Below are 25,934 nucleotides of genomic sequence, written 5' to 3'. Positions count from 1 at the left end.
TCACTGAGAATAAGAAGGGTCTCGCTGCACAGAGTGTGTCAAATCAGAGTCTTTTCTGAAATATTCTAACTTCTATAAGGTTTCTCCAAGGACTACAAGAAGCTCAAGGCTTTCTAATAGAGGGAGACAGACCGATAATTGCGGTGAGTTGGCTGAATCCAATCTGAAGAAAATAACACGGAAAGATGGCATGGGAAAAAAATTGTGAAACATAGACTCACAGGGCTAAACTTTGTTTGAACAGAGCTTTGCCTTCGCATATATGGGAGTGGAACTGAAACGGTCAATAGAAAAGTTAATAAGCAAATATTTTTTATAACTGGTTAATCGTTGAGAGTAATTTTTCAAGAAACAAGGCTAAACACTTTCAAATGGGAGGATTTGTTTCTTTTTATGGTTTTATAGTGTTATAAAATGAATATCAATGTAAAAATATTCTTTTAAAAATAAAGGTCCTGCAAGTAAAAATACAGAGGTATTGACAGCAAAATGCACTTTGTGCAGAATGACCCTTTTAAGAGTTATATAATTACATTTATTTCATATTGTATGTAATCATATATAAAACCATCAAAACAGTGACACTTGGAAACACTTTTTGATTGTGAGTGTTAGGCAGCTGATGAGCTCATTTAGTCTATAAAAAGCCAATTGTGAAGAACTGTCGTCAAAATTTCCCAAAACTGTAGATGAAATCTTGACAATGCTTTTGTTGTGTTGTCAGTTTACAATGATATAAATGTCAGTATTGCTTGGTAAATAACTTAAGCGGTTAACCAATTATTAAAAAATTGTTGTGATTATTTTTCCTAATTGACTATCCACAAATCAGTTGTCAAATAAATCATTTCAGCTCTAGTGTGTGTATATACATTTAACCTTGTGCAGTAGCCTGCCGCTGGAGAAAAAGCACCACTGGAGCACCACCAGAGAGCAGTGGTGCTCCAGTGGTGCTGTCTCCATTTTATCCGCCAGAGTCAAACTGTATTTTATGTATTGTATCTGTGAGTGGATTAATTCTTAATTTCTCGGACCACTTCCCATGAAATTAAGATAGGTAACATATTTTCTATTAAAACATGTACAACTGTCAAAATTAAAGTGACTTTTGGATTACCGAACTTTTTGGTATTAAAAACTGGTCTGTATGACTGTAATCGTCTTTAGGTTTGAGAGGATAAAAATGCAACTGTATGTGACATCAATGCTAAGTCTTTGATCAGGTCTGTTGTCTCCTAACATCAGACCTATTTTGTCTGTGTCCCTTTTTATTTGTTCCATACTCAGTCCTGTCTCTGCAGAGCACAGAGGAACCCTCACTTTGGGATTCTCCATTTTGTCTTTTTCTTCCACTTTGTCTGCTAATTAAGAAACAGGCAAGGTGCAGGCAAGGTGATAGAGACAGCATCTTATCGGGGGGGGAAATGAACATCTCTGTAATAACCATGAAGTAAGGATGCAAGGACATTTATGTTAGTCCTGTTTAATGGGAGGTGCAATAAGGGAAACGGGAACACTGTATACTAGAGCTGTTGACAAGATGTGCTATAAAAAAGCAAAAATCTGGGGTAATAAGGTTTGGTTATATGCTCACAAAATCACATTATGGGACAGCAGGCAAGTGGATATTAAACAAGAAATCCCACAAAATGAAAGCAAGCAGCTCAGCAACACTTAATGGTAAGCATACTGCGCCACTCCTCCGGGATGTTCTGGCTGTCTCTTTCTGCAGAGACGCTCTGATTTTTTTCTCTGACTGAGACCTCCATCTGTCCTCCTTGATTTTGATGAGCCCCACAGTATGGAGTGAACTATCAGCTAAACAGCTTTGGTCTCCTCTGGCCTCTTCTGGCCCTGCTGAAGTTAAGACGAATATCTCCTGGTCTCAGGCACAGGTAGCTGGGCGTTATATAACACGTCACATCAAAGGGTTTTTCTGGTAACTGATGAGCTAGGACTGCTGGCATGATTGCAGGCGTTACCAATGCAGTATGAGTCATTTTTAATCTATAGCACCTTCTGGAATTGATACACCTATGGCTCTTGATGTGACCCCATTCACCTTTTGACCCCAAACACCAGAGACCAGACCAAACATTGTGACCAAATCTAAAACCTAGATATGGACATAATACCCCAAATAATCTTCCAGCTTTTCAGAAAGACTGATAAAAGCAATTAACTTTCTATGGCAAAATAAAGAAGGCAAGTTGAACTTTCTTGCTTAAAGTTCAGTCCTAGAAAGTTTTTACTGTTGGATTTTTATGTCAGTTTTAGCCCAAATATGCAGATTTTTTTTATTTGATTGTAAAATTTTATGGATAATTCAGATAACTGTTTTTGTTAGAGACAATCCCCGTGGTAATTTATGCAGTCTATGTATTGCTTGTAGTCATTTATTCTCAGTATGGCAGGTGGCAGGATGCTTTGCTGTCTGACCATGGCAGTCTTCATAGTCATTTTCAACATTTTCAAGTCCTTTACACACGGACTTCTGCTTTTAAAAGTACAATTCATAATATTTTACTGACTTACAGACCAAAATAACCAAAATGTATGTAATGTAGCCTGGCTGTATCCTCTAGGAATCAATATTTACAGATTTTGCCACTAGATTTTTCATATTTTATTTAATGCATCTTTAAGTAGATACTCTTCACTTTCTGAGAATGTTTTCTTTCATTATAATTCTAAATTTACAACCTAGAAAAGTCAACCATTTGTCTTTGCAGTTATAACGTGATGTGATTACCATATCAATTCTACACTGGATCTGTAAGATGTGCGGGAGAAAGGATAGGGGTGTAAAGTCCCCTTGGTTCTATCACTTTTATTCTCAATCACAATTATTCTGCTTCTTTAGATCCCAGCCGCTCATCCTGTAGGCTATTAGTCTGTATTTACACAGGCTTACATAACTGTCTGAAAAGTCTAGGCATAATTTACCATAATGTTCTGTGTAGAGCTCACACAGAATATGTTTCATTTGAAGAACTTCACTGCAAAATTTTTCAAGAGTTTATACTATAACATAAAAAGTGATATTCACTCTTTATTGATTGATAGCAAATTGAAAGGGGGACATGGTATGAAAACATACTAATACTGAACCAATACTGAAAGTTTTGCAGTCTAAAAATACCACATAGTTATGTTTCCAAAATAGAGGTAGCATTTGAGAATCACTCAGGGCCTGAGGATTTACAAACATCGACCAGTGTGGCTAATCAAATATGGTATACATCGGCTGCTAATGTAACCATTTTTTTCCCTACCTCATTTAAATAATAAAAATCGGGTCTGGAAGTGTAAGAGCAAAAATGTGTCCTGACTTTGATCATTAGAAGTAGGATCCAATTTTGAAGTACTGCTGAGTGGTGCAGTGCAGCCTTGATTGAATTGAGTCCCAGGTTTGCAGCAGTGTTGAAGAGATTCTGACTTTGTAAAGTTTCTTACTCAGCAGAAATGTTCTAAAGAGCTGGCGCACTATGGGAGCTGCCTTGATGAAGCAACAAATGCCATTCTTTAGACGTTCATCATATCCACTCAATGGATGCCCCCCTACTGGGAGACATTATCTGCTGAAAATATACTTTTTAATTGTTAGTGTAGGTATCAGGAATATCCCCACCCATCCTCTAGGCAACAGACTGGATGCTGTATGCTGCCCGTGTTGAATTATTTCCTTGTACCCAGCAGAATTCATTGCATGTTGCTTTTAATTCAGTACAAACCAGCATTAATGAGTAAGAGTGATGCAGGCGGAGCTCTCTCTTCCAGCGTAATTGGTCCTTGGCAATGCTGCCTTTCAGATTGCAGTGGTATCTTTACCCCTCTCTGCTCAATGTGCTGCCACACTTACTATAAATATGACCCATAAGCACATCACCATGCAGCTTTCCTCAGCTTGGGAGGCTTTTGAGAGAGGCGTTATTTCTCTGCTGGCGTGTGGTAAGCACATCACAGCCAGGAGCCTTTCCCACACTTCCAAGTGTGGCACAGAGAGAGAGAGAGAGAGATGAAAAGAAAGCAGATAGAAAGAAAGATTGTGGGAAGGCGCAGCTTCCTTCAGGTTCCCATTGAAGACACCTGCCTTTCTTTTTCTTTAAACCCTCTTGCTAAAGAGGTTGGCAGGTGTTCTGGCCAGGTGACAATGATGGTTCATTGAATTTTTATGCAGCAGGAGCATCCAGTCATTGAGTCCTGGATATAGCATTGCTATTTTTGCTCTGATTTTCCTACTCATGTTTTATTCAGACCTGGGATGCTTCAGCACGAGAAGGCCTATGTGCAACCATGTAGGGAAGATGGATGCTGATGCTTGTTTTTTGGGATCCAGGGCTGTTAGTCTATCATAGCATGGTCTGAAATGTCAGCCATGTGCTGTGTGCATGTGTTTGGGAGGCGGGGGTGGGGGGCTATTAAAGAGACATAGATCAAGAGTGATGGACACAGAGGAGTGATACAAATCTCTTGCCACTAATTATCACCATTTTGTTAAACACTTTTGCTAATAGCCTCTAGTATTGGTACAAACAGCTAAAAACATTACAAATTCAACAGACTCTGCACTGGCTCCAGCCCAACTAGTTAATCTGAAATTCCCTTTCCCTTTGAAACAAGGACTGACAGCTCAAACCGGTGATTGCAAATTCTGCTTGTTCTTGACCTTGTAGTCACCTTTAGCTGCCTTTTGAATTCCAACAAAAAAGGGGATAGTCTGACAAGCCCTTCTTCAGTGACAGTGTATATGCAGATCATTTCTAAATGACTCACAGAATTGTGTAACATAAGACAAAATATCTGCATACATGTCCTGTTAGAGAAGCTGTACGAAGAGAGGCTGGCCAGTAGCTGCATGAAGTGTTTCTCTATCATACTGTAAATCCTCAGGTAAACCCTGCTGGCACGTTAAGCTCTGAAGCAGAAATCTGTCCTGCCCCACCTTGCATCTGGTGTGTATTGATTGTACTCTTTCGGACAGCGGGGCTTAATGTACCAGGATTGCAACGAAAAGAAGCAAAGGGAGAGAGAAGCCGGGAGTGGTGGGTGGTGAATGAGTTGAGTTTATCTTTTTATAGCTTAATGTGGCTGCAGCACTGAGCCTGGTCTGAACTTTGAATTGTGAGACAGAGAGTACATGTACATTTCCAAATACTATGTGTTCAGCTTGCATTTCTGTGCATAGTTACATGTGTACATACATCTAGATTTGTAGACAAAATTTGAACTATAATAGAGAGCATGCATGTTGTATATGTATAAGGATGCAAGCTGCACACTTGCACAAAAGCAAAAGGGGAAGTACCCGTATTATCTATCCCCTAACAACTGCAATGCAGCCAAGTCTGGGCTTCAGCTTTGTCTATTTGCATTCAGGCCAGGTATAATTGTGGGAGCTTCAGCCATCGGGGTCCGCACACCTCTAGACTGCACACAGCATCCAGCTGTTCAGCCCAATTAACATCTGTGCAGCAGGCGTGCTGTGATTAATGTTCCATATGCTAGAGCAGACCTGTGCAGACCCTGAGCCTGTGAGGACAAGCTGACCTGTGTGTTGAGGCCACAAGGTGCACAGAAAAAAAAAACAACAAAATGACTTAATAGTGCCATTCCAATATACTGCATGATTCATAAACGCAGTATTCATGAGCCATGCCCAGATTATGGCATGGATAGAAGCAAGTTCTATGTAGAGAACGTCTTAAATTGTATTAAAAGTACACAAAGTTTACCTAGATTACCGCCCCCCCCACCCTTTACTCATTTTAGTACAACAAAAAAGCAAAAAACTCTATATACTGTAAAATTCAGCAATAATATATTATACCCTGAAAGCATCTGACAAAATTATATAGGCATCCATTTATTTGACAGAGTGTTAAGAACAAAGGAGTACTACCAGAAGGAGTAGCATGGAGAGAAAGTAGGGATGGAGACAAAGAGTAAAAAGGTTAGCCTGATTATGTGAGCAAAGATGTTATGAAACTCAGAGTGTTTGATCTCTTTAGCAGAGAGATGTTAGTGGAAAATCTAAAGTGCTAGCTCCTGTAATTGGGACTGTTTCTTGTGTGTAGCATGAGTCTGCAGACAGAAGGCAGATGGGACTGTAGTTGTGCTGCTGAATGATGAGCAAATAAAAACAAGCAGACAACCTCTTCCAGTGAGACGGATGCTGTATCAGCAGGCAGCGCATACACAGCACACTAACAAGGGACCGATATGCATGCACACTTGGTGCGGTGCTCACAAACATGCACATTGACATGTGCATACAAATACACATGCACATCTATCCATCTTCTGGCTAAAAATCCATAGACAAGATCCTTAGGTAAACAGAAGGGATTCTAGTTCCACAAACACTGTAATCTCTCATCTGCTAGTCTAGATGACAATGTGTGTGTGTGTGTGTGTGTGTGTGTGTGTGTGTGTGTGTGTGTGTGTGTGTGTGCGTGTGGTGGGGGGTGGGGCATTTATGATTGAAATCAATCATAACAGGCAGTTATGATTGAAATCAAACCTGTGAAGTAGGTCAACCATCCACGTACACCTCCAGCCTTTAATGTCTTATGACAGGTGACACAATCGTTGATATCTGCACAGTTACTGATGCCATTATATCGTTATATCGTTATATCTTTGTGACTGTGTGCAGGGCCATTTAACTGTGGGGCAAATTAAATTAGTGCAGATGCTAAACAGGCCAATGCAATAAAACAATGCTTAATACATGCTCTCTGATTCCATTAGAAGCCCACAAGGTATCTGTCATTTGTATGCTACGGCCTTGTTTCTGCAAAAGTCAAACTTGCAGCAGTGACTGAATCCCCACAGAGATGACTGATCCATGTATGGGCAAATAAGCACCAGGGAACAAAGCAAAATATCAGCTGTTTAAACACAGAACAGTTGAGTTGGCTGTGAACCCTCAGCTCATCTCCAAAGTCTCACACTGGCAAACTCGCCACACATGAAAAAGAATTACACAACTCAGTATCAGAGAAGCAGATGCCAGCCGGGCAGTGTCTTTACTACAACCTGGCTGCGCTGGACATAAAAGTGCATTTTTTTCATTAATGAAAACATGGATACGGTCATAAAATTTCAAGTATTTTCCAGAAAAATACATTTTTCTACTCAGAAAGCATCAATTGTGACCGCCCTCTGTCTTATTCTTTGCACACTTCAAGAATGTAATCGTTTTTTAAAAATATATGCAGGTTGTGTGGTAAACCATTTTAATGACCATGAAAAAAAAAGCACATAACAAAAAGCTATTGTCCCAAGCTATTATCTTGTCTGGAACTACACAGAGATAATTTACTTGGTTCCTGATTCACGTCCTTGGCAGGCCTGGTCACTTATCATTATTAAGCACTCGGGCACACAAACCATGAGACTTTTGGTTTCCTTGGCAATAAGCAAGCTAAATCCTGCTCCACTTCTTCAGGTGGAAGTGAGTCAACAGTGCTGTTGTACAAGTCGCCCCCGTATCACCCTCATGCTTTGTGTGAGCTCATTGTAGAGTAGGGAAATAAAAAAGAAGCACAGAGAAAAAAGGGAAGGTTCCTGTCAATGACAACAAGCTTGTCTCCACAGGCCAAACGCTCGCTGGCATGAGAGGAGCCGCCTAGAACTGCAAAGGCTTATCTGCGATAAACATGGGTGGCTTTTTTTTTTCTTTTTAAATTTAAGATTCATTCATCCAGGAAAGCACAACTGAGCACTTTTGTTCTTTTCTAGCACTGCCCAGGCTCGCCACTGCACACCTGGGAGCTGTCAATACAGCAGCCACAATGTTGGCAATTGAGAAGCTGCACTGGAGCAAGGTGGAGTCACTTCATGATTGAACTGATGACCTTCTGGTAACAATCCCTCCACTGAGGTAGCAGTCTGCCTAGTGTCCTTCTAGTGTCAAATACGCTGCTACAATAATGATTAGTTGATCAATCGATTCACTGGTTCCAACCATTCAAGTGTGAGGTTTCGCCGCATTTCTCAGTTTTATATCTTCATAAATTAAATATCTATCTGGATTTGTGACTGCTGGCTGGACAAAACAAGCAATTTAAAGATTCTGGGCGAACTGTGCTGGACTTTTTCACTACTTGATGACATTTCATAGACTAAACGATGAATTTAAAAATAATCAACAGATGATTTCATAATGGAATAATTGTTCGGTGTAGCCCCGAGGATACACAAACACACACAGCATTCTCTGTTGGAGCACAAGATGTTTACATTATGCACCACGGTTCGAAACTTGAGTTCGTTTCTGACAGGTTCGTTTTTCCACAGAACAATAACAATTCCTCTAAAGAAAGCACAAAGAACTCTCAAAACCAACCAACAGAGCCAAACCACAGTTATCTAACACTGTAAGATCTAGGCTGTAAATGAAATAAATGAAATGTAGGTATTTAAAAAAAAAAACAACAACACACATCTCCCAGAACTATAACACTATACATGCTCTATAGAACCCACTATTGAACCGGCCAACATCTAAACATTACAGTAGACTATAGGTGTGGTACTCAGCTCACACGTTCTTCTGAGCGGATAGATGGGTGTGACTCCAGCAAGCTGAGATGCTGGGGCTAGGATGCATCCACGAAGGTGCAGTATCTCTCAGGAGTACTATGTTTTGTGTCCCGTATTTCAGTACATTGGCATCAAGGGAACAAACAGTGTGGGACCTTCGATTCCATTTCACTCATCACAAGCCTCCCAGTGAACGAGACTAATGAGAGGAAGAGCACATTTCGATTGTGACTGCCACACGCATCAACGGTAGTTAAGAGATCAGTAAATGAGTGGCATGACTTCCGTGAGATGTACTTTCGGGAAAACAGACCGAAACTGTAGAGGCCGCGCGGTGGCTATCCTAATTACACTGTAGTGCAAAAGGTCTGAATCCCGTTGACTCGGTCGGCATAAAATGCCAAGTCACCATGGTAACAGGGGATGCAACACGGCTTGTACAGGGGGGATGGAGACCGTGGACAATTCGCCACGAGCACCATCACGGGACTGCGGTGATTAAAATCTACAGATAATGCTGAACAAACCGGATATCCCATCCGCTTCTGTGCACCACAACCACCGTCACGGCAAAAGGGCTACTACGGGTCACGTCGAAGCGTCTTTAAATGATATCATTGCATTGAATTACAGTGGTGGGATATTGCCAAGCGCTGAGGGAACCGCGATGCACACATGAACCGAATTTATGTTGTTAATTTTTTCTGAGCCCCTTTCACGTTTTCTGCACACGCAACGTCAAGTGACCACCAGCGTTAGTCCACAAAGTTGCGTAACATTTCACAATCCCCCCTGCCTTACAAGAATACCCAGAGCCGTCCATTGATACGTTTCGGAGGGGTAAATCTCATGGCAAAACTATAACACAAGTCCACAAGAATAACAGGCTGTGGGGATAATGTGGTAACATTTCACTCGTGTAAAACAGGAGCGTATGGAGTCTCCAATCCCCTCCAGTGCGCCCACACAACGACATCTGGCTGAACATCTAACGGGAAGATTTGGGGGCAGCGTGGATGGCTGCGCGCCTACCTGTCCGCAGGTTGAAGGAGAGTCGGGCTTCAACGAGATATGGGGTGTCGCTCTTGGAGCGGAGTCTCCTTATCGGTCTGCGGTCTGTGCTGCCGTCTGGAGTGGTCGCCATCAATTTAAACCAGTGTCCAGTGATGACTGCTGGCCGACTGGGGCAGACGCAGAGCCGCGGCCACTCACACACTGGGAGGTAGCTATTGATGGAGGAGGAGGAGGGAGTTCACACACACACGCACACACACACACACGCACACACGCACGCACACACACACAGGAGCGAGAGAGAGAGAGAAAGAGGGAGAGAGCGAGAGAGAGAGGCGTTGGTGGAATATGGCATAGATACAGTGTGTGGAGAAAAAACAAAGATGGCAAAATAGGGAGAAAAAAAGTAGGCAGTATTAAACCAAAAACTGGTCGGTTTAAAATTTAAAATCAATGTATTCGCTGTCAACGGCCGAATGCAGACTATGATTTTTAAGTGACTAATTCAAGCCATGTATAAATTTAGACCTACGGTATATATTTATTTTATTTTTGAAACTCAAAATTGCATTTTTTGGCTTGACCATGATTAAGAACAGTGTTGTCGGTGTTGTAGAAGGTTTACAATGTTTATAGCCCAATAAATTACACCAATTAATAATGTGAATAAGTAAGATTATTAATCATTTCTAATCATTTATACGAAAAAAAGGTAAATGGCATCACATTACTACACTATATACAATATGCAGCAATGGCTACACTATACTACACTATACATCTACATAATATTACATGGTATAATATCAAAGATAAGCAAACAGACAATAATACTTAAAAAATAATAATATATATAATTGGGTTAGATATAGATTTACACTTCAATCTAATGGTGAAGGTGAAAACCATAGAAAAAAATAGGTGAAATATGAAATCAAAAAGAGGAGGCAGATTATGAGAGAGATCAGAACAGTTCCTTGTTTCCTTTGGCTTTTTTTTTTTTTTTTTTTTACTGCTGTCGTTCAATTTCGTTCAATTCAGAACTTTATTGTCCCGCAAGAGGATAAACTTTAAGTAAAAACACAACGAGGCAAGACTTCAGTGGCAATGACATTTTTTTAAATTTGCAGTCAGACTCTCGAGTTCGGTAACGAACGAGCATGTTCTTGTATTTCGGTCCTGGGTGTAACATCGAGTGTCCTCTGCCTGTAACTTGAGGAGGAGAATGAATGAATCATCCTGAATGAATCACAGTTACACCGGTCTACCACCAGGTGGCTCTCTTAAAGATATTTTTTGATATTTTTTTGCTAGAGCAGGATTTACGGCAGCGTGGCACGTTTACGGCCTCTCATGTTGATTGCGGTGATAGAGGTAAACAAGCAACCTCGGTGTGGCTTTCTTCCCCCAAAGAGGAACTATCACCGAGCGAGGTAAGTACCAGGAAGTTAGCACGGCAAGTTCATTTAAATCCGCCTGTGTCTGGTCCGTTTTCAGCTGAAATTACCTAGAAATGCACCTTTGAACGTGTACGTTAGTTGTCGCTTATGTGACAGCGAGCACGGCGAGACGTGGTTCCTAGCTAATTTAGCTCACGGCGTTACAGTCGACGTTATGTAAAAGTAGTATATTGTAGGAGTTTTCAAGGGATTATGCAACATGTCAGTTAAAATTAGCTACTTGAACTTTCAATATATTCTCCCTTTGGACGTAAAGTGGCTGGTTGGTTATCTCCAAAATGACCGACAAACAGCAGTGAGTGCAAATTGGCTGTACCTTACTAACTTGTGACAACAGACAGAATATCTGCAGCTCTTTGGCTTGGCTGGGCAGCCTGTGAAACCACTCTTGAGGCATTTAACTTTAAGTTTGTTCAGCGCTGTGGGACGGGCCCAATAGGGTTTTTTGGTTGTTTTTTTTGTTTTTTTTGTTTTAACTTCCAGTTTTTCTAAGTAGGCCATTCAAAACCTGCCCTATTTCTTGCCTTATCAGTGCCAACATCCAGGCTATCACAGGTTTGTCCAGGGTAAATTTATCATTGCTTTGTTGGTACACCCACATTGCAAGCGTTCTTGCAGCCATGTCTTGTATTCATTTGATATGTTGAAGCAGTTTTACAGTTGCACATAGGCTCACTTCCTAGTTTTTCCACTTGTGTCATTATTTAGAGCTTTTTTTCATACAGCACAACATATTCTGTGTCCAGAATGTGCATATTCCTACACTTCTTTGCAGCGAGTGAGTGAAATATTCAAAAGAAGACACTAAGTTCTTTGTGTCTGGACTATTACACCAAATTGAGATATTCTTGACATCTTGTGCATCATTTTATAGACATTTCCCCCCAAATTTAGCATGACATATTTGACCCCGCTGGAAACTTTGGGTTCCCTGTTAGGATTTTGAAAAAAAAAATCTATCAGTTTGAACAGTGATTGGATGCACAACATGAGAGATCCATATTTGACTCCAGTAGAGTTAAGGATGATTTTGCCATGTTCATTTTCAGTCCAGAAAGGGGCCACTGCTGTAATCCAGTCGTAACACATATAATATAATCAAAAAATGTCTGAACATCTGCACAGCATACTGTAAATGAAAATGGCTAATTGGTGAAATTAAGAATAGAAGTTATATTTAAAAAGTGAGGCTATAAAACATTTCATTTTCTTTTCATGTTGTCATTCATGTTTTTCTCCTGTTCAACTGTACTGAAACAGTAGTGACAATGCTTCTCCAAAGTCGAGCTGCATTTGCCCTTGGTCTTCGCATGTGCTCCACTCATGTGACCAAAGGACCAGTGATAGACACAACAAGGCCCAACTCAGGTAAATTGAAAGGTACTAGGTTTACATTATATAATGTTGGTTTGCTGATGTGTCAGGTCAGTGTTAGCCCTGTATTAAACAATGGATATCAGCCAGTCAGTTCATCCTTCCTGACAGGAAAGAAATAAATTGTTTTTAGTAACACTTAACAATATGGTACACAAATATCTGAGGATCATCCAAGGAATGTCCAAGAAATCAATCAAGTATTAGCTGCTAACTAACGGGTAACAAACAAGTAGTTCCTTAGTAGATCATTATAAATTACTATAAAATTGATTACTAGAGTAAATGTTTATGAATCACAGAATGTTTTTTCTAAAAATATCAAGACACTTAAAAAGCACTTGATTATATGTTGCTATTCCTTTTGTTTTCCCAGACATGTCTGAATTCCGCAAGGTCTTTTCCAAAGCCAGGCACATAGTTATCATCACAGGGGCAGGTGTGAGTGCGGAGAGTGGAGTACCAACCTTCAGGGGAGAAAATGAGAAGTGGAGGAAGTGGCAGTCTCAGGTTATAAAAAAAGCAATACACACACACACATGAACTTGTATGTGACTGTATTATTCATTTATTTATTTTATTTGTCTTTTTATTTAGGTCAAAGTCTTGTGTTTGGTCTGATTTCCAGCTGTGGCTCAGGGTTTTTGCTGTGGAGTGGGTGTATTTTATGTTTACATAATACATTTTCACAGCTCACTGGATTTATCTCAGCAGCATTAGCCACTAAAGAGTGAAATGGTGTAATCCGGATTCATGTGTTGGGCTACAGCAGGATTTACCTCCAGGAAATAATCAACAGTTATCCTTAATCTAAACAAAATATAATCTCCCTCCTTAATTGAGGTGTTTAAACTGAATCTATACTGCCTTTCATTATCTGTATAATTCTTGCTTCTGAACATGACACTTTTCATTACTACCTTCTTAGCATTTGAGCTTTGATGTAAAACATTCATATGTTGATGCATCCTCAGGACCTGGCTACTCCAGAGGCCTTCTCTCGCACCCCGTCTCGGGTCTGGGAGTTCTACCATTACAGAAGGGAGCTGGCATTGAACAAGAAGCCCAATGCTGCCCATCTGGCTATAGCAGAGTGTGAGGCCCGGCTGAGGAAGCAGGGGCGCTCCGTGGTTGTCATCACCCAGTGCACAGATGACCTTCACCGACAGGCTGGGTCCAAACACATGCTCAAGATTCACGGTGAGAGGCAGAGCTGGGCCAAATCTAAAAACTACCATGCATCAGACAAAAACACTGAAATATCACAGGAGAAAATAGACATGATCAAACTAATTTTTGATTGATTTGATTGGGAAAGATTTTCTTTTTCACAAAGGAAAAACAAACAGAACTGACCATGTATCTATCTTTTGAAGTTTTCAATTTGAACAAGTTGCCATCTAGAAACAGAAATGCTTAGGGAGGGGAAATGCAGATGATTCATTTCTCTATAATAATTGATAAAATTTAGGTAAGTTAATTATAACTGAAATCCTGAAGCTGCTACTCCATAGCCAGGGCTGTTTGTAACCTATGACAGCACCGTAGTATACCTCGTGCTTTTACTTGGATATGGAAACATTTTGTGATTCATAGTTGTTGGACTCTCAAACAAACATCCCACAAGCCCACCAAGTTAGACACAAAGTTAATGTCAGTGGACCAACTCTGATGACATCAGTTCAAGTGTTGATTATCTCATTTCATTTTTTTTTTTGTCTGGCTTTTCTGTTTCCATGCTGTTTTAGGGTGCATTAGGGCACCTGCACATAGTTCTTTCTATGCTAATGTGAACCTACTCAGATTAAAGCTGATACTTCGCACCTCAATGTAGCATCCATTATTATATTTCAAATTGAACGGGCCTGAAGAACAAAAAAATGTTCAACTGTCCAAATACTTTCTGTCTGGACTGTACGTAAGAGTTTGGACATGAGACTGTCATTGTCAACAGATTCTGTGGAAAGGGAGATTTTACTTCTGTGACTATATTGGGGCCTACATGAAAAACAGCTGTGTTTTCTGTGTGTAACTGCAGGCAGTCTAATGGAGACGTACTGTGTGAGTTGTGGACACGTGACCATGAACAAGCGTAGCCCTATATGTGCTGCCCTAAAGGACAAAGGGTAAGAGACAGCACCTCTGGAGAGTACAAACACTAATAAACATGCAGGATTTGTAGCCTGATCTCTTCTGGTTGACCTCTGTTTGGATAAAGTCCTATTTAACCCACTGTTTTTTTTTCTCTTAATGCACAGTGCACCTGACCCAGATGTCGCTGATGCCCAGATTCCAGTGGATAAACTGCCAAGGTGGGATTAATGTCACTTGATATGAATAAGGCTAAGGGTCAGACTTACTAAGCCTTTTGTGTTGCTTGCTTTGCTCAAATGCAAACTGTGCCTGGATTTTTCCTTTATTAAACAGGCACACCAGCCTGAAAACACAGTTTGTCTGTCATCATATGCATGTTCTACATGTCAGCAGTCTCTCTCTCGCTCTCTCTCTCTCTCTCTCTCTCTCTTTTCTAATTGTACATGCATTTGAGGGAGGATCGTGCGAACACCAGTTGAGGAGTTCGGGTTGCTTAATTTTGTGGGTGCAGGTTTTTACATGGAAAATTCTCTCTCTATTAAGAGCAGATGCAAGTATGTTAAAGCACGCCATGGTGGGGAAAAAAAACAAAACATGAATGAACCTGTATTGTACAGAAATCTCTGTGGCAGCATGCAGAAAAAGAGTGATGCTATAAATGATCAATAGTATATTGATCATCATACAGATGGTAAATGACCATCTGTATATTCTTCAACACCAAAAACAAAATGATGATGGGATGTTTAATCTCATTAAATGTTAACTAAGTAATTAATAAACTGTGGAATCTCTATATACTACCAATTGCACTCTTTAGATAAAAAGTTTTTGAGTGCAGTTATTTTGGTATTCTTGTGAAACATCTGTTGTATTAACCACAATCTCCACCCTCCAACCGCTCTACTTTGAGCTTCTGTTGGACCTGCTTCTCCTTCCTGATCATCTCTTTACCAGCGCTCCCTCACCACCTGTTGCACTGGCTTATATATGGAGTTCTTATAAGCAATTTTGTGCATCTTAAATAATCCCAATTCCTTTTCATTTCTTCTTTGAAGTTCATTTTAGTGACTTTTGCATTCATAATATATGTAGCATCAGCACATTGAATTTTTTTTTCTTAGCTTAGTAATATCAGACAATCCCAATACTGATCTGTGCCTATTGAGTTCTTGCTCACTAACAGAATACACCTTGAAAGAAGTCTGCGTAATGAGTTGCTGCCTTGTTAAATCACTGTGAGCACAAATTAAATGAAAGGCCCTTGTCAGATTTGCTCTGTGTTTCCATGCTTTCATCTCTAGTCCTGGATCTTAACTCGGTTTTCATCAGTCTAAGATTCATCTCCATCTTTAGTTTTTTACCTGGGGTTCCTGATACTGTACGTGAGTCCCATGTTACTTAAAGTGAAATCAGGACTCCCACTTGGGGGCAGTGGTGTGCTGTGAATATATCAAATTTCCTCTTAAACCTTTGGCAAGCAACTGTTTCTAAAAAAGAAAAAAAAGATGGCCGAAGAGTTGCACATTGACGTGGAATTGAGTTTAAATTCAGATGCAAAAATTGTGAACAGCAACACCGAGAGCACATGCCTGGAACACAGGTTATAACTTCCACCCATAAAGAACAACCGGAACAGGCTTTGATCAAGTGCTCTGTCTGACCCTTAATTTCTACTTCATCATTGGAATTAAATAGGAAGGAAAATTGCGGTTTTTTCGTTATGTCTTTTAACTATCGAGAATGTTGCACCTCTGCCCACATCCCAATCAGTAACTATGTCTGCATGGACTTTTGTGTTATGGCCAGTTATTCTCTGATAAATACCGTATGACACAATTACTCATGTAAGGGCTGTTTGGTGCTGCTGTATCAAGGTGTGAAGAAAATGACTGCCATGGTCTGCTGAGGCCCAACGTGGTGTTTTTTGGAGAAACTCTGGACTCCCATATCCTGACCAAAGTGGAAAAAGAGATGGAAATCTGTGATCTCTGTCTGGTGGTGAGTTATCGTCATTTTTACATACATACATGATATATTCTCCTCTTGTGTAATATTAACATATAACTCAATATTTGCTCAAAATCAATCAAGGACTGGACCTGAAATACGATAGTACACGGTTGATTTCAAGTTGACGCTGGTGTCATTGCCCTCTGTGGTTTTTCCCTATAGGTGGGCACGTCTTCAATCGTTTACCCAGCAGCCATGTTTGGCCCCCGGGTTGCATCCAGAGGCATCCCAGTGGCAGAGTTCAACACACAAACAACACCGAAAACCGAATACTTCACGTAAGTCAGTCAAGACACTGATTGCAGTAAAAAATTAAAAATAGCATGAAATTATATAAATTATAAGTGAAACAAGGCCAGTCGGGAATTATACATGTGTATAATGACATTTAGTGCCATCCACTGGCATCATAGGCAATATCCAGGCCCCCTTCACAATATTTGTTAACAAATCAGTCGCCCACTCCAAAGCACTTTCAACTCAACAAGTGACCTTGTACCTGTTAACTAAGTCTGACCTTCAGTGTCTCCTTGTTTTTATGTGTGTGTGATGTGGCACAGGTACCATTTCCAGGGTCCATGTGGAACTACACTGCCTCCAGCTTTGGCAAGACATGAGTCAGAGGTTATTAACTGACTTTACAGACAGCAGTCCTCGGCTTCTTCTGTAGTCTAATGCAATCCAAAGCTGTGAGGTTTCAAAACTTTTTTTTCAAATCTTTTCCTTAAAATTGGTTTAGCTGTTAATGCTTGGTAGAGGGAGAGCTGTAAATAATTGAGCATTTTAAGACTTTGAGTTGGATCTTTTAATACTTGAATATACAGTATAACTCACTAAACTGGAAATGGGATTTTGAATGTTTTACATATTTGCTGCTTAGAGTTAAGCAAGAACTATGCAGCTTCTTATAAAAAAAGGCAGTGCACTATGTATGTAGTTCTTTCCATTGGAAACATTTCCTCAGGTATCAGAGGTCATTGTTATTCTTTACATATGAGATGCAGGTGAGGAATTGTTATATTTTAGATATACTGTGCTCTAAAATTATGCTGTAGAACAGAACAACATTTTACACCCGGTGCCAGTGGAGAGCATTCCTCTTTTCTCTTTCCACCAAATGAACAGATGTACAGACCGTAACATAATCTTGTGCCTTTCAAAACTGTTTACACAACCTTGACCAAATGCTCACTTTAAACCTGAAGTGAAAATCAACTGCTGTTACAGAGATTTAGCCGAGTGCAGTGTTTGTTTATGACCAAGGACTGAGAGGGTAGAAAGAGGGAAAATGTCTTTTCAATCCTCACCTGAATCAGCATTACTCCATTCTCATACTGTGTGACTGTGTTTAGTATAAGTATAGTTAGATGTCATGGATTATTCATGATGAATTTGATACATTTTTACACGATTCAGTATCTGTTTTCAAAATATACGTATGTGTTCGATCACTGTAAATTGAAATTGTCTAAAAATGAAAGCAACTGTATGAAAGCAGATAATATTTAATAACATGATCTGTATTCTTAACTACTTTTTGCCCATAAACATCACACACAATTTCTTATGATGTATTCTATTAAATCTGCCAGTGCAATGATTATGAATATAAATATTAAAACACTAAATCTACGTTTGCTGTGCTTGTGTCATTGTCCACGGTGAAAAAAGCATCAGTGGCTTTTGTTGAGCTACAGTGCAGCGTACTGTACTGTATGTACCCAAAATGAACAGTAGATGCCAGCATGTAGCTTTCTATCGCAGAAGTAGCTTTTATAGTAAGATATAACTATACTCTGAGAGGGACACAGAAAAAAACCTCGTATCTACTGAGATTCTTCTGAGAGTATGCATGAATGAACTCAGAGTTGTTACAGCTGAGCCAAGCTGAGGAAACGGTATCGGTCTCAGTTGTAATGCTGGAAAGTGAAACAGTTTGAAGTGGAAAGCAGTCTATGAGGCATGGCGGCCTCTGTTGTCCCAACTGATATGTTATATTGCTCTTGATAAATTATAGGTGAAGTAGTGCTATTATTTGTGTGTTGTTGTTTTTTTTGAAAAGATTGTTTGCTTAGAAAAAAACCCTTCATGGCTGGTGTTTTATTCATTCCCATTTTCTTTTGTAGGTTGAGGCCTAGTGATTTTTTGTTTTATGACTAGGTAAATTGATGCAAAGTCAAATTGTGACCATAGCTCAGTGGTTACATATGTGTACAAGCTGTGATTAGTCAAAGAGGGACTTTTTTTGTTTGTGTGTTTCTTTTATTACAATGTTTTTTAGAGTCCTAACGAAAATATCCAATGATTAACACGAAAAAGGGCAAAGATTACAGGAGAGTCCTAAAGATTTTGATGTAGCAGGAATATGTATTTGTCTCCTTTCCTCTCCTGTTAATCATCCCATGACCTCTCAGACTTATCTTGTATCTTGTATTTTACAATACACATTTACGACATTCCAACTCCTTACAAGTGTTTATCTTCATTGACTGACTGGACTAACATGGTTAAGTCATTCAGTGGAAATGAGAGAGACGGAGGGCCAGGAGTCATTCAAATTAGCTGGGGAAGGTTATGTTCATTAGACAGTGTTATGATAATGTAATGATAGTCATAAAGGCGTTATCTCAAGAGAGCTAGAGAAGCGAACGTGTGTGAGAGAGAGGCACACACGCACACAGGTCCGTTATTCATCTTTGGTATCTCAGGGGAGTCACTCAGGTTTAGTTCATTCCATGCCCACTGTAGTTTCAGCACTCTCATTAATTTTTTTGTTTAGTTCCCACAGCATAGCAGGACCACAAAACAAAACCACAAACACGCTGCAGTTGGTCCACATTGGTGAAACAGCACATCTGCTGATAAATTACTTGGCACTATTTCCTCTCAAGTCTTATTCCGTCTCCACTGTGGTGCCTCACTATTTGCTTTCTTTGCTTGACAATTACCATCCAAATCAATTCCTCCTGTCTCTCATAAAGTATCTCCACATGTTAATGTATATCATTATCATCATTGCAATGATTAGATTTCCTCATTTCCTCTTCTGCTACCGCTGCTACCATTCAAGGAGAGGTAAGGCCAAGTCCCATTTGACATCAGGAAAAAAAAAATACATGGAGAGACACTTAAGAGAAATCTCAGCCGTCTAATACAGTCATTTCTGGAGCTGATGTGACCAAAGCTGCCGAGTCCGCTCCTGCAGCTCATTCATGAATGTAGTGGGGCGGGATGAAATTGTGAAAGTGGAAAGGTCCTTGTCTGACCCAAAAGCCTTTGGGTTAATAGAGTCATCATCATGGGTGGCAGCTCTACAAATATCCCTCTGTCTCTTTGAATGAGGAGTTAGATTGACTGGGAGATGGTCTTTGTGTGTGAGTGTGTAGGCATATATTGGTTTTAATGTGAGTGTCTGTGTGTGTGAAATTGACTCTGTGAGTTATTTTGTTGGAGTCTCTGTGTTTGGAAAAGTCTGAGAGTGGTATTTGATGACCAGTTGGATAAGTGTGCATTTGTGTGAGGGTGTGTACATGTACTTGTGCCAGGGGTAAGAATTTGTCTCTGTGTGTGTGTGTGTGTGTGTGTGTGTTTGTGGTGTATGTGTACTGGTGTGATTTTTCTTTCTGTATGCAGACTGGCAGAAGTGTCAGACCAATCCAGGTCAGGCTGGGTGAGGAGCCGTGAACATTACACGGATGCACATACCGCAGCTTTACAGTTACACGGAGCTTGTCGATGTGCATTTGGCATGGCATGGCTCATTCTGTCATTTCAGGAGTACAGTATTTGTATTTTAAAACAGAGGAGATTTGAAAAACATTATGCACCTTATGTTTGGAAAAAGTGTCACAATAATAACTAGAGCTAGGCTAAAAGGAATAGCTACATTTTATATTGTAGATAATATATTGCATATAAAGCTAAGGGGACTGATTACATTGCTGCCAGATAATGAGAAGATGGCAGCTCTAGATTAGATTAGATTATTAGATTCTACTTTGTTGTCATTGCACAAAGTACAAGTATTGAGACAACGAAATGCAGTTAAGCATCTAACCAGAAGGGCAAAATAAGGCTATAGTCACACCCTATATTATACTTTTTTTTTTTTTTTCATATGCCAGTCAGCTAGGATACCGTTTCCAAGGCATTTAAGCAGTAGAGGGTTGGTCCGTTGCATAAAAAAAGAAGGGAAGGACATGGTGGAGAATTATCAACCTGTTTCAATTCTTCCATGGTATCAAACATTTCAGAAAGAGCTGCACATGACCAGTGCGGTGCTCACATAAGTAAAGAGTATTCTTGAAGAACAAATCTGGGTTTAGAAAATCAACTGATCAGGTTCAATATGAACAATGGACCTTGAAATGAAATTTGATATAGTAAATCCTTCAGTTATATGCAATAAACTGGAGGCTATTTGATGTGATTATGACTTGGTGTAAGTCATGCCTAAGTAACCATATTCACATTTGGCATTGCACAGGGATAGATCTTAGGACCCTTTCTCTTCCTAATACATGTTAATAATTTGAATTTTGCAGTTTATTCTTGAGCTTTTTCTGAAGGCTGGTGATTTGGCTTTGTTAGTGAGCAAAAAATGTTTCATTCAAAACACAGTCAAGAAATACTAAAATTGATCACAAGGCTGGTGGACAATAGACTTTCAATCAACTGTATTTTATTTCCCTCACATTTTAAAAATGCTCAAACCAGATTTTTAATTAAATCCACAACGGAGTCATACCTTTGTAAACTTACCACCTTAAAGAGTTTACTTGATCAAAATTTATGGGTCAAAAAATGTCCAGAAGTCTAATGCCTGTGTAAAGTTTTTAGAAAATGTTTCTTCATGTTAGTTGCAAGAATATGTCATGTATGGCTATGATACAATCAAGACTGTGCATGTACCATGATGTTTCTAAGCAACAACAGGCCCACTTTCAGATCTTACAAATTAAGTAAATATTTTATATTTTTAATTTTTAAAAAAAGCATGTACTAGAGACCAGAATAGGTGTAATACTAGACATAGTCAAAGTTCAGTCAAAATGTATTAATATGGTTCTTTTGAATCTAAATACTCAATACAATTGTTGAGCCTCCAGAAATAAGTAGCATCCTATAAATTAACTTAAAATATTCAACTCAGCTCTATAGTTTAGACGAAAACAGAATGGCAGAGGCTTATGAAGGCCTAGGTATTTTCTATTTATAGCAGTTTACTTCAGTGTTGTGAATTGAAAAGACTGGGGCTTGTCTCACATTCATGCAAACTCTCCCTCTCTCTCTCTCTAACACACACACACAGCCAGTGCTACCAACACATACTAATCTCCTCACGGTGTCCTTTTCCTAACCTTTCCCTGAACTCTGTGTGTTTAACAGACTTGGCTGTGATAATAAAGGTTTACAGTTAATCCCTCATTTGCCATGAGAACCATAATTATTGTGTAGCGATGTCACTAATCACCATCCCCACACTCCTCTTTGAAAGACCCACCTGTCCTGTCCCTGCAATGTTTTTTTTTTTTTTTTTTTTTTGGGGGGGGGCTTTTTGCTTCATTTTTGGTATTCTGTGTGAAAGGTTGACATTCCCACAATGAGATGAACAATAAACAAGATGTAAGGAAAAGCCAGTTTCATCTACTGACTGAGGTATCTTTCCTCAACCCACAGCATATCCCTGAATTATGCTGATGCTGGTGCTTCGAGGTAGCCTGATTGGAAGGGAGTTGTTGTTTGAGAAAGGCTGAGATAGGGGCTCAGGTGCAAGCTAATCTTCTCTAACCCTGCACTAATTAGGATCAAGGCTAGCTGCCACTTTCTCGTGGTTATTGATCACCGACCCCACCTCGCTGAGAGAAGTATTTGGCTCCTATGAGAACAACAGCACAAGGCACACATAAGGGAAAGCTCTCCCCTCCCCTTCCTGCTGAATCTTGTTTGTGTCTTTGAAATTCAATATCCAGTTCCTTTTCAGCATCAGGCCTTTCCAAGTGTGGTTGAGTCTCATCTGTTAGGTCTCCAATCAGCCTTCTCTGTTTTTGCCTGTTTCGAAGATCAGTACTCTTTAACTGACCTCATCTGACCCACTCCATATTCATTGTCTAGGATGTCTGTTGACTAGCATCAAAGGCATTTCCATCTGCCCTTAGCTCTCACTATCACATTCTCTCTTTCCCATTTCTCTCGACTTTAACTTAAAATCTTTAAAATCTTTGCTATTACATACACTATTTCCAAAGCAGTCTCATTTCGGTATAGATAGGTTGCTAATAGCTTGCCAAGAGGATTGGAGACTCTTTGGAAGAGCTTTATGGATATTTTGTTTTTAATTTTTAATCTATATTCACATTTTAAATAATTAAGTCAAATAGTTGTCTCGAATTTGTGAAGGACAAACAGTCTTTTTTTTCTCACATGCTGTTAAAATGATATTTGTGAATTACAGTTGAGTTTTTTTGAGTTTTGTCACAGGGTGGTCTCCAAATCTCACTTTAGGGGAAATTTGCAGATTGGTCTAACAACCGTAGCGAATACTACAAACCAAACTGGCTGAAACATAATTAGTCCTGCATTCAGTGATTCTTGTTGGCACTTGGTAGCAGCACAAGACGTAAACATAACATTGACATCACGTTACAAAGGTGATATGGGTAACGTGTTAGCAAACAGTTGCCCTTCACACATCCAGCAGAAATGGAGGAACATTAGCATTCATTTAGAATCGTGTTTCTGGTCACTTGATGAATGTACTCTAAGTCCAATATCCACTTTCCCTCTTGCTCTGTTTTGGTCTCCACTAACTGCTATGGGAAATATCTGGCTCTTTTGCTGCTAATCGCTACACTATGTTGACCAGCCAGTTGCCAACTTTGTGTGTTTACAGTTTGATGAGATTCAGGCTGTGTACCGTGGGTTTATCAGAGCTTTCTCACTGAACACAGCCGCCTGCTGAAGCTGGAAACAACACTGGTGAAAGTGGTGAGACAAAGCTGCAGGCAGAAAAACCAAGACAATGAGCTGAAAGACGCTAAAATGCTCCGTTGAGCTGAGGGCAACTGTGATACTTCTCTGTGGGTTCTATGACTGACACCTTTCACATTACATAGTGTAATTTGATTCGTTGTTAGTATAAAAACATTGATTAGAGCAATTTTAAATAGAAATTCTAGTTTCATACAACCTGTGTCATATTTTTGTAGTTTTGGCCATCATTCCTCTTGGTAATATAAACTATGTTTTCACCAAGTTAGTCAATGAGATATGGGAATATGGCAACATTGCTAAAAAGTCACAAGCACAGGCAATCAGGTCATAGATGTTTTTTGTTTTTTTTAAAACAATGCATACTTGTGCACGCACACATTTTACCTGTTTAATGAAGGATAATTTGTGCTCACTTTTGGTTTTACATACAAACGCGTTAAAATGTCAGCTGTCTAGTCTGCTAGTCTGTTTGTCCCCGCTGCTAGTGTTTCTTGCCCCATTGGATTTTAAAGCAATGCTATCATGTTCCCGGATACCAGCAATAACTTCGGTGCAAAAATAAGGCCCAATCTGTAATAAATGAGAATCAACTTTAAGGTTAAATCTTGATTTGGTAGTACTGATTACTCTTCCTTCCTTCACAGCCAGGTTTAATGTTCTAGTAGAGCTGATTTCGGCGTCTAGGTAGTTGTAATTACTGCAGTGGTTTACATGATCACATCTGTAAATGAGCAGGGAGATTATTTTGGAGACCTCTATCTTTCCCCCTCTCTTTGTCTCTTTTTCTGCCTGTCTCTCTCAGCTACCTCATTTGCTGCACAGTGAACACTTCAAGCACTCAAACTCAGCAGGGCACGTGATACTTTGGAAGACAGCCATTGTGGGAGGGGACAAGGCACATGTACTGAACACAAACACACACGCATGTAGAGACACAAACACAGATACACACTCACACACTGCCTCTCCCAGATTACTTGAACTATCAGAAGCTTTAAGAGGATTTCACTATGGAAGGGTGCTGCACTTGAATGCACCTGATGGCTATTGATCCATCCTAAGCTTGCACACAGACACACATGCAAAATAGGTACAGTTGTTACTTTTTGTCATTAAAAACAAGCAGCTGACCTTGCTTCTTCATTTTTCAGTGTCCGCTGTTGTAGATGGTTCTACTCTGTTTTAGTCTGCTCCTTTGGATTCAGGGCTACAGTACAATAGTTTAAAATAGCATAGCCCCAATCTGTCTGAGTGACAAGAGTGAGTTGTTGGACAGAGAGCATCCAAACAGTAATCCACACCTGTCACTTTCTTTACACAGTTCCCTTTCCATCATAGGATGCAACTGAAATAAATGTGTCCATAAACAGTATACTGCAGCACCAAATATTGACTTTTACTGAGGCTACTATAAATATTTAGTTGTATTTCGCACAGGATTTGCTTTCCCACAGACCTCTGTAGTTTAACTTCACACATATTATTGGAAGGAAAGAGTACAAAATAAATAGCAAAGAAAAGACACCTAAGATAAGAAGCTCCATAAAGTGATCTATTTATTAAACCATAGTTTTGCACATTCTCAACCCCAATAAATAATGTAGTCCACTGGGTCAGAATGAGGATGTTGGTCCCAAAATCAAGAATGAAAACTAAGGTTTTATTTATTACTTTTCATAAATATGTATGATTCATGAACATGTGTGATTTGAGACTATGCTGATCAAAAAATTTTGAAACAACACTATCATGTTATTGTAGACATAGTTGTTATAATAGACACTTTCTACAGAGGACACTAAAAGCAACAATAACTGGCTGTTAACATTATGTATTGTCAACTTTCTACCTGAGAATGCATCTGACAAATAATCTCTGTCACTCAACGAACAATTTTTTGAGCCATACTTAAGTGACAAACACCTGAACTGTGTTAGACCAAGATTTTGTTTTGCAGAGTTTTTAGAATACAGTCAAAACCTGTTCAATGACTTTGTCATCATTGAAATGACAAGTGTATCAACAGATGAACTACATCTGAATCATGGATTCATAGCTTCTACATTTATATGTTGTGAGTGAACACTAGATGTGTTTTGGAGAGGGGACCAACCGTTCCTTGTGCTGAATGAGGGATAAGCTGGTGGATTGTTTTCCCCGAGTCCACTTTTGATTTGGTAATTATGTGTTTATTATGTTTTCAGCCCTGACAAATGGAGTTCTTGCAGGTTCCTGCTCAAGGCTGGATTTGGACTCGTTTCTTTTAAGTTTATGTGAAAAATAGCTGACTTGTGGCCATGTTTGATTTATGCTTTCTATTCTATTTCATAAGTAAAGGAAAAGAAATCGATTTATCACCATTTTATGAAAGTAATGTAACAAAATAACATGCATATAAAGCTTGTATTCTCAAAGAGTTCTCCATCCTTTGCAACT

The 25,934-nt window shown here is 39.6% G+C and overlaps 1 protein-coding gene across 1 annotated transcript; it reads left to right on the top strand.

Moving 5' to 3' along the window:
• Positions 1-10,883: 10,883 nt before the first annotated feature.
• On the top strand, positions 10,884-18,137 carry sirt5 (sirtuin 5). Its single transcript, XM_040144650.1, has 9 exons — positions 10,884-10,997; positions 12,285-12,392; positions 12,775-12,908; positions 13,373-13,598; positions 14,437-14,524; positions 14,657-14,710; positions 16,370-16,493; positions 16,668-16,783; positions 17,066-18,137. The coding sequence occupies exons 2-9, from the start codon at positions 12,293-12,295 to the stop codon at positions 17,139-17,141; spliced, it is 918 nt and encodes a 305-aa protein (XP_040000584.1). The 5' UTR covers positions 10,884-10,997; positions 12,285-12,292; the 3' UTR covers positions 17,142-18,137.
• Positions 18,138-25,934: the final 7,797 nt, after the last annotated feature.

This window comes from Xiphias gladius, chromosome 14 (assembly GCF_016859285.1).
Source record: "Xiphias gladius isolate SHS-SW01 ecotype Sanya breed wild chromosome 14, ASM1685928v1, whole genome shotgun sequence".
Classification (NCBI taxonomy): Eukaryota; Metazoa; Chordata; class Actinopteri; order Istiophoriformes; family Xiphiidae; genus Xiphias; species Xiphias gladius.
The sequence above is the reverse complement of the archived record's forward strand: the minus strand, read 5'-3'. Positions and strand labels throughout refer to the sequence as shown.

Coding starts and splice junctions, on each gene's coding strand:
- sirt5 (XM_040144650.1), top strand. CDS start 12,293: ATGCTTCTCCAAAGTCGAGCTGCATTTGCCCTTGGTCTTCGCATGTGC. Junction 14,711..16,369: donor CCAGTGGATAAACTGCCAAG/GTGGGATTAATG, acceptor TGCTGTATCAAG/GTGTGAAGAAAATGACTGCC. Junction 16,784..17,065: donor CCGAAAACCGAATACTTCAC/GTAAGTCAGTCA, acceptor GATGTGGCACAG/GTACCATTTCCAGGGTCCAT.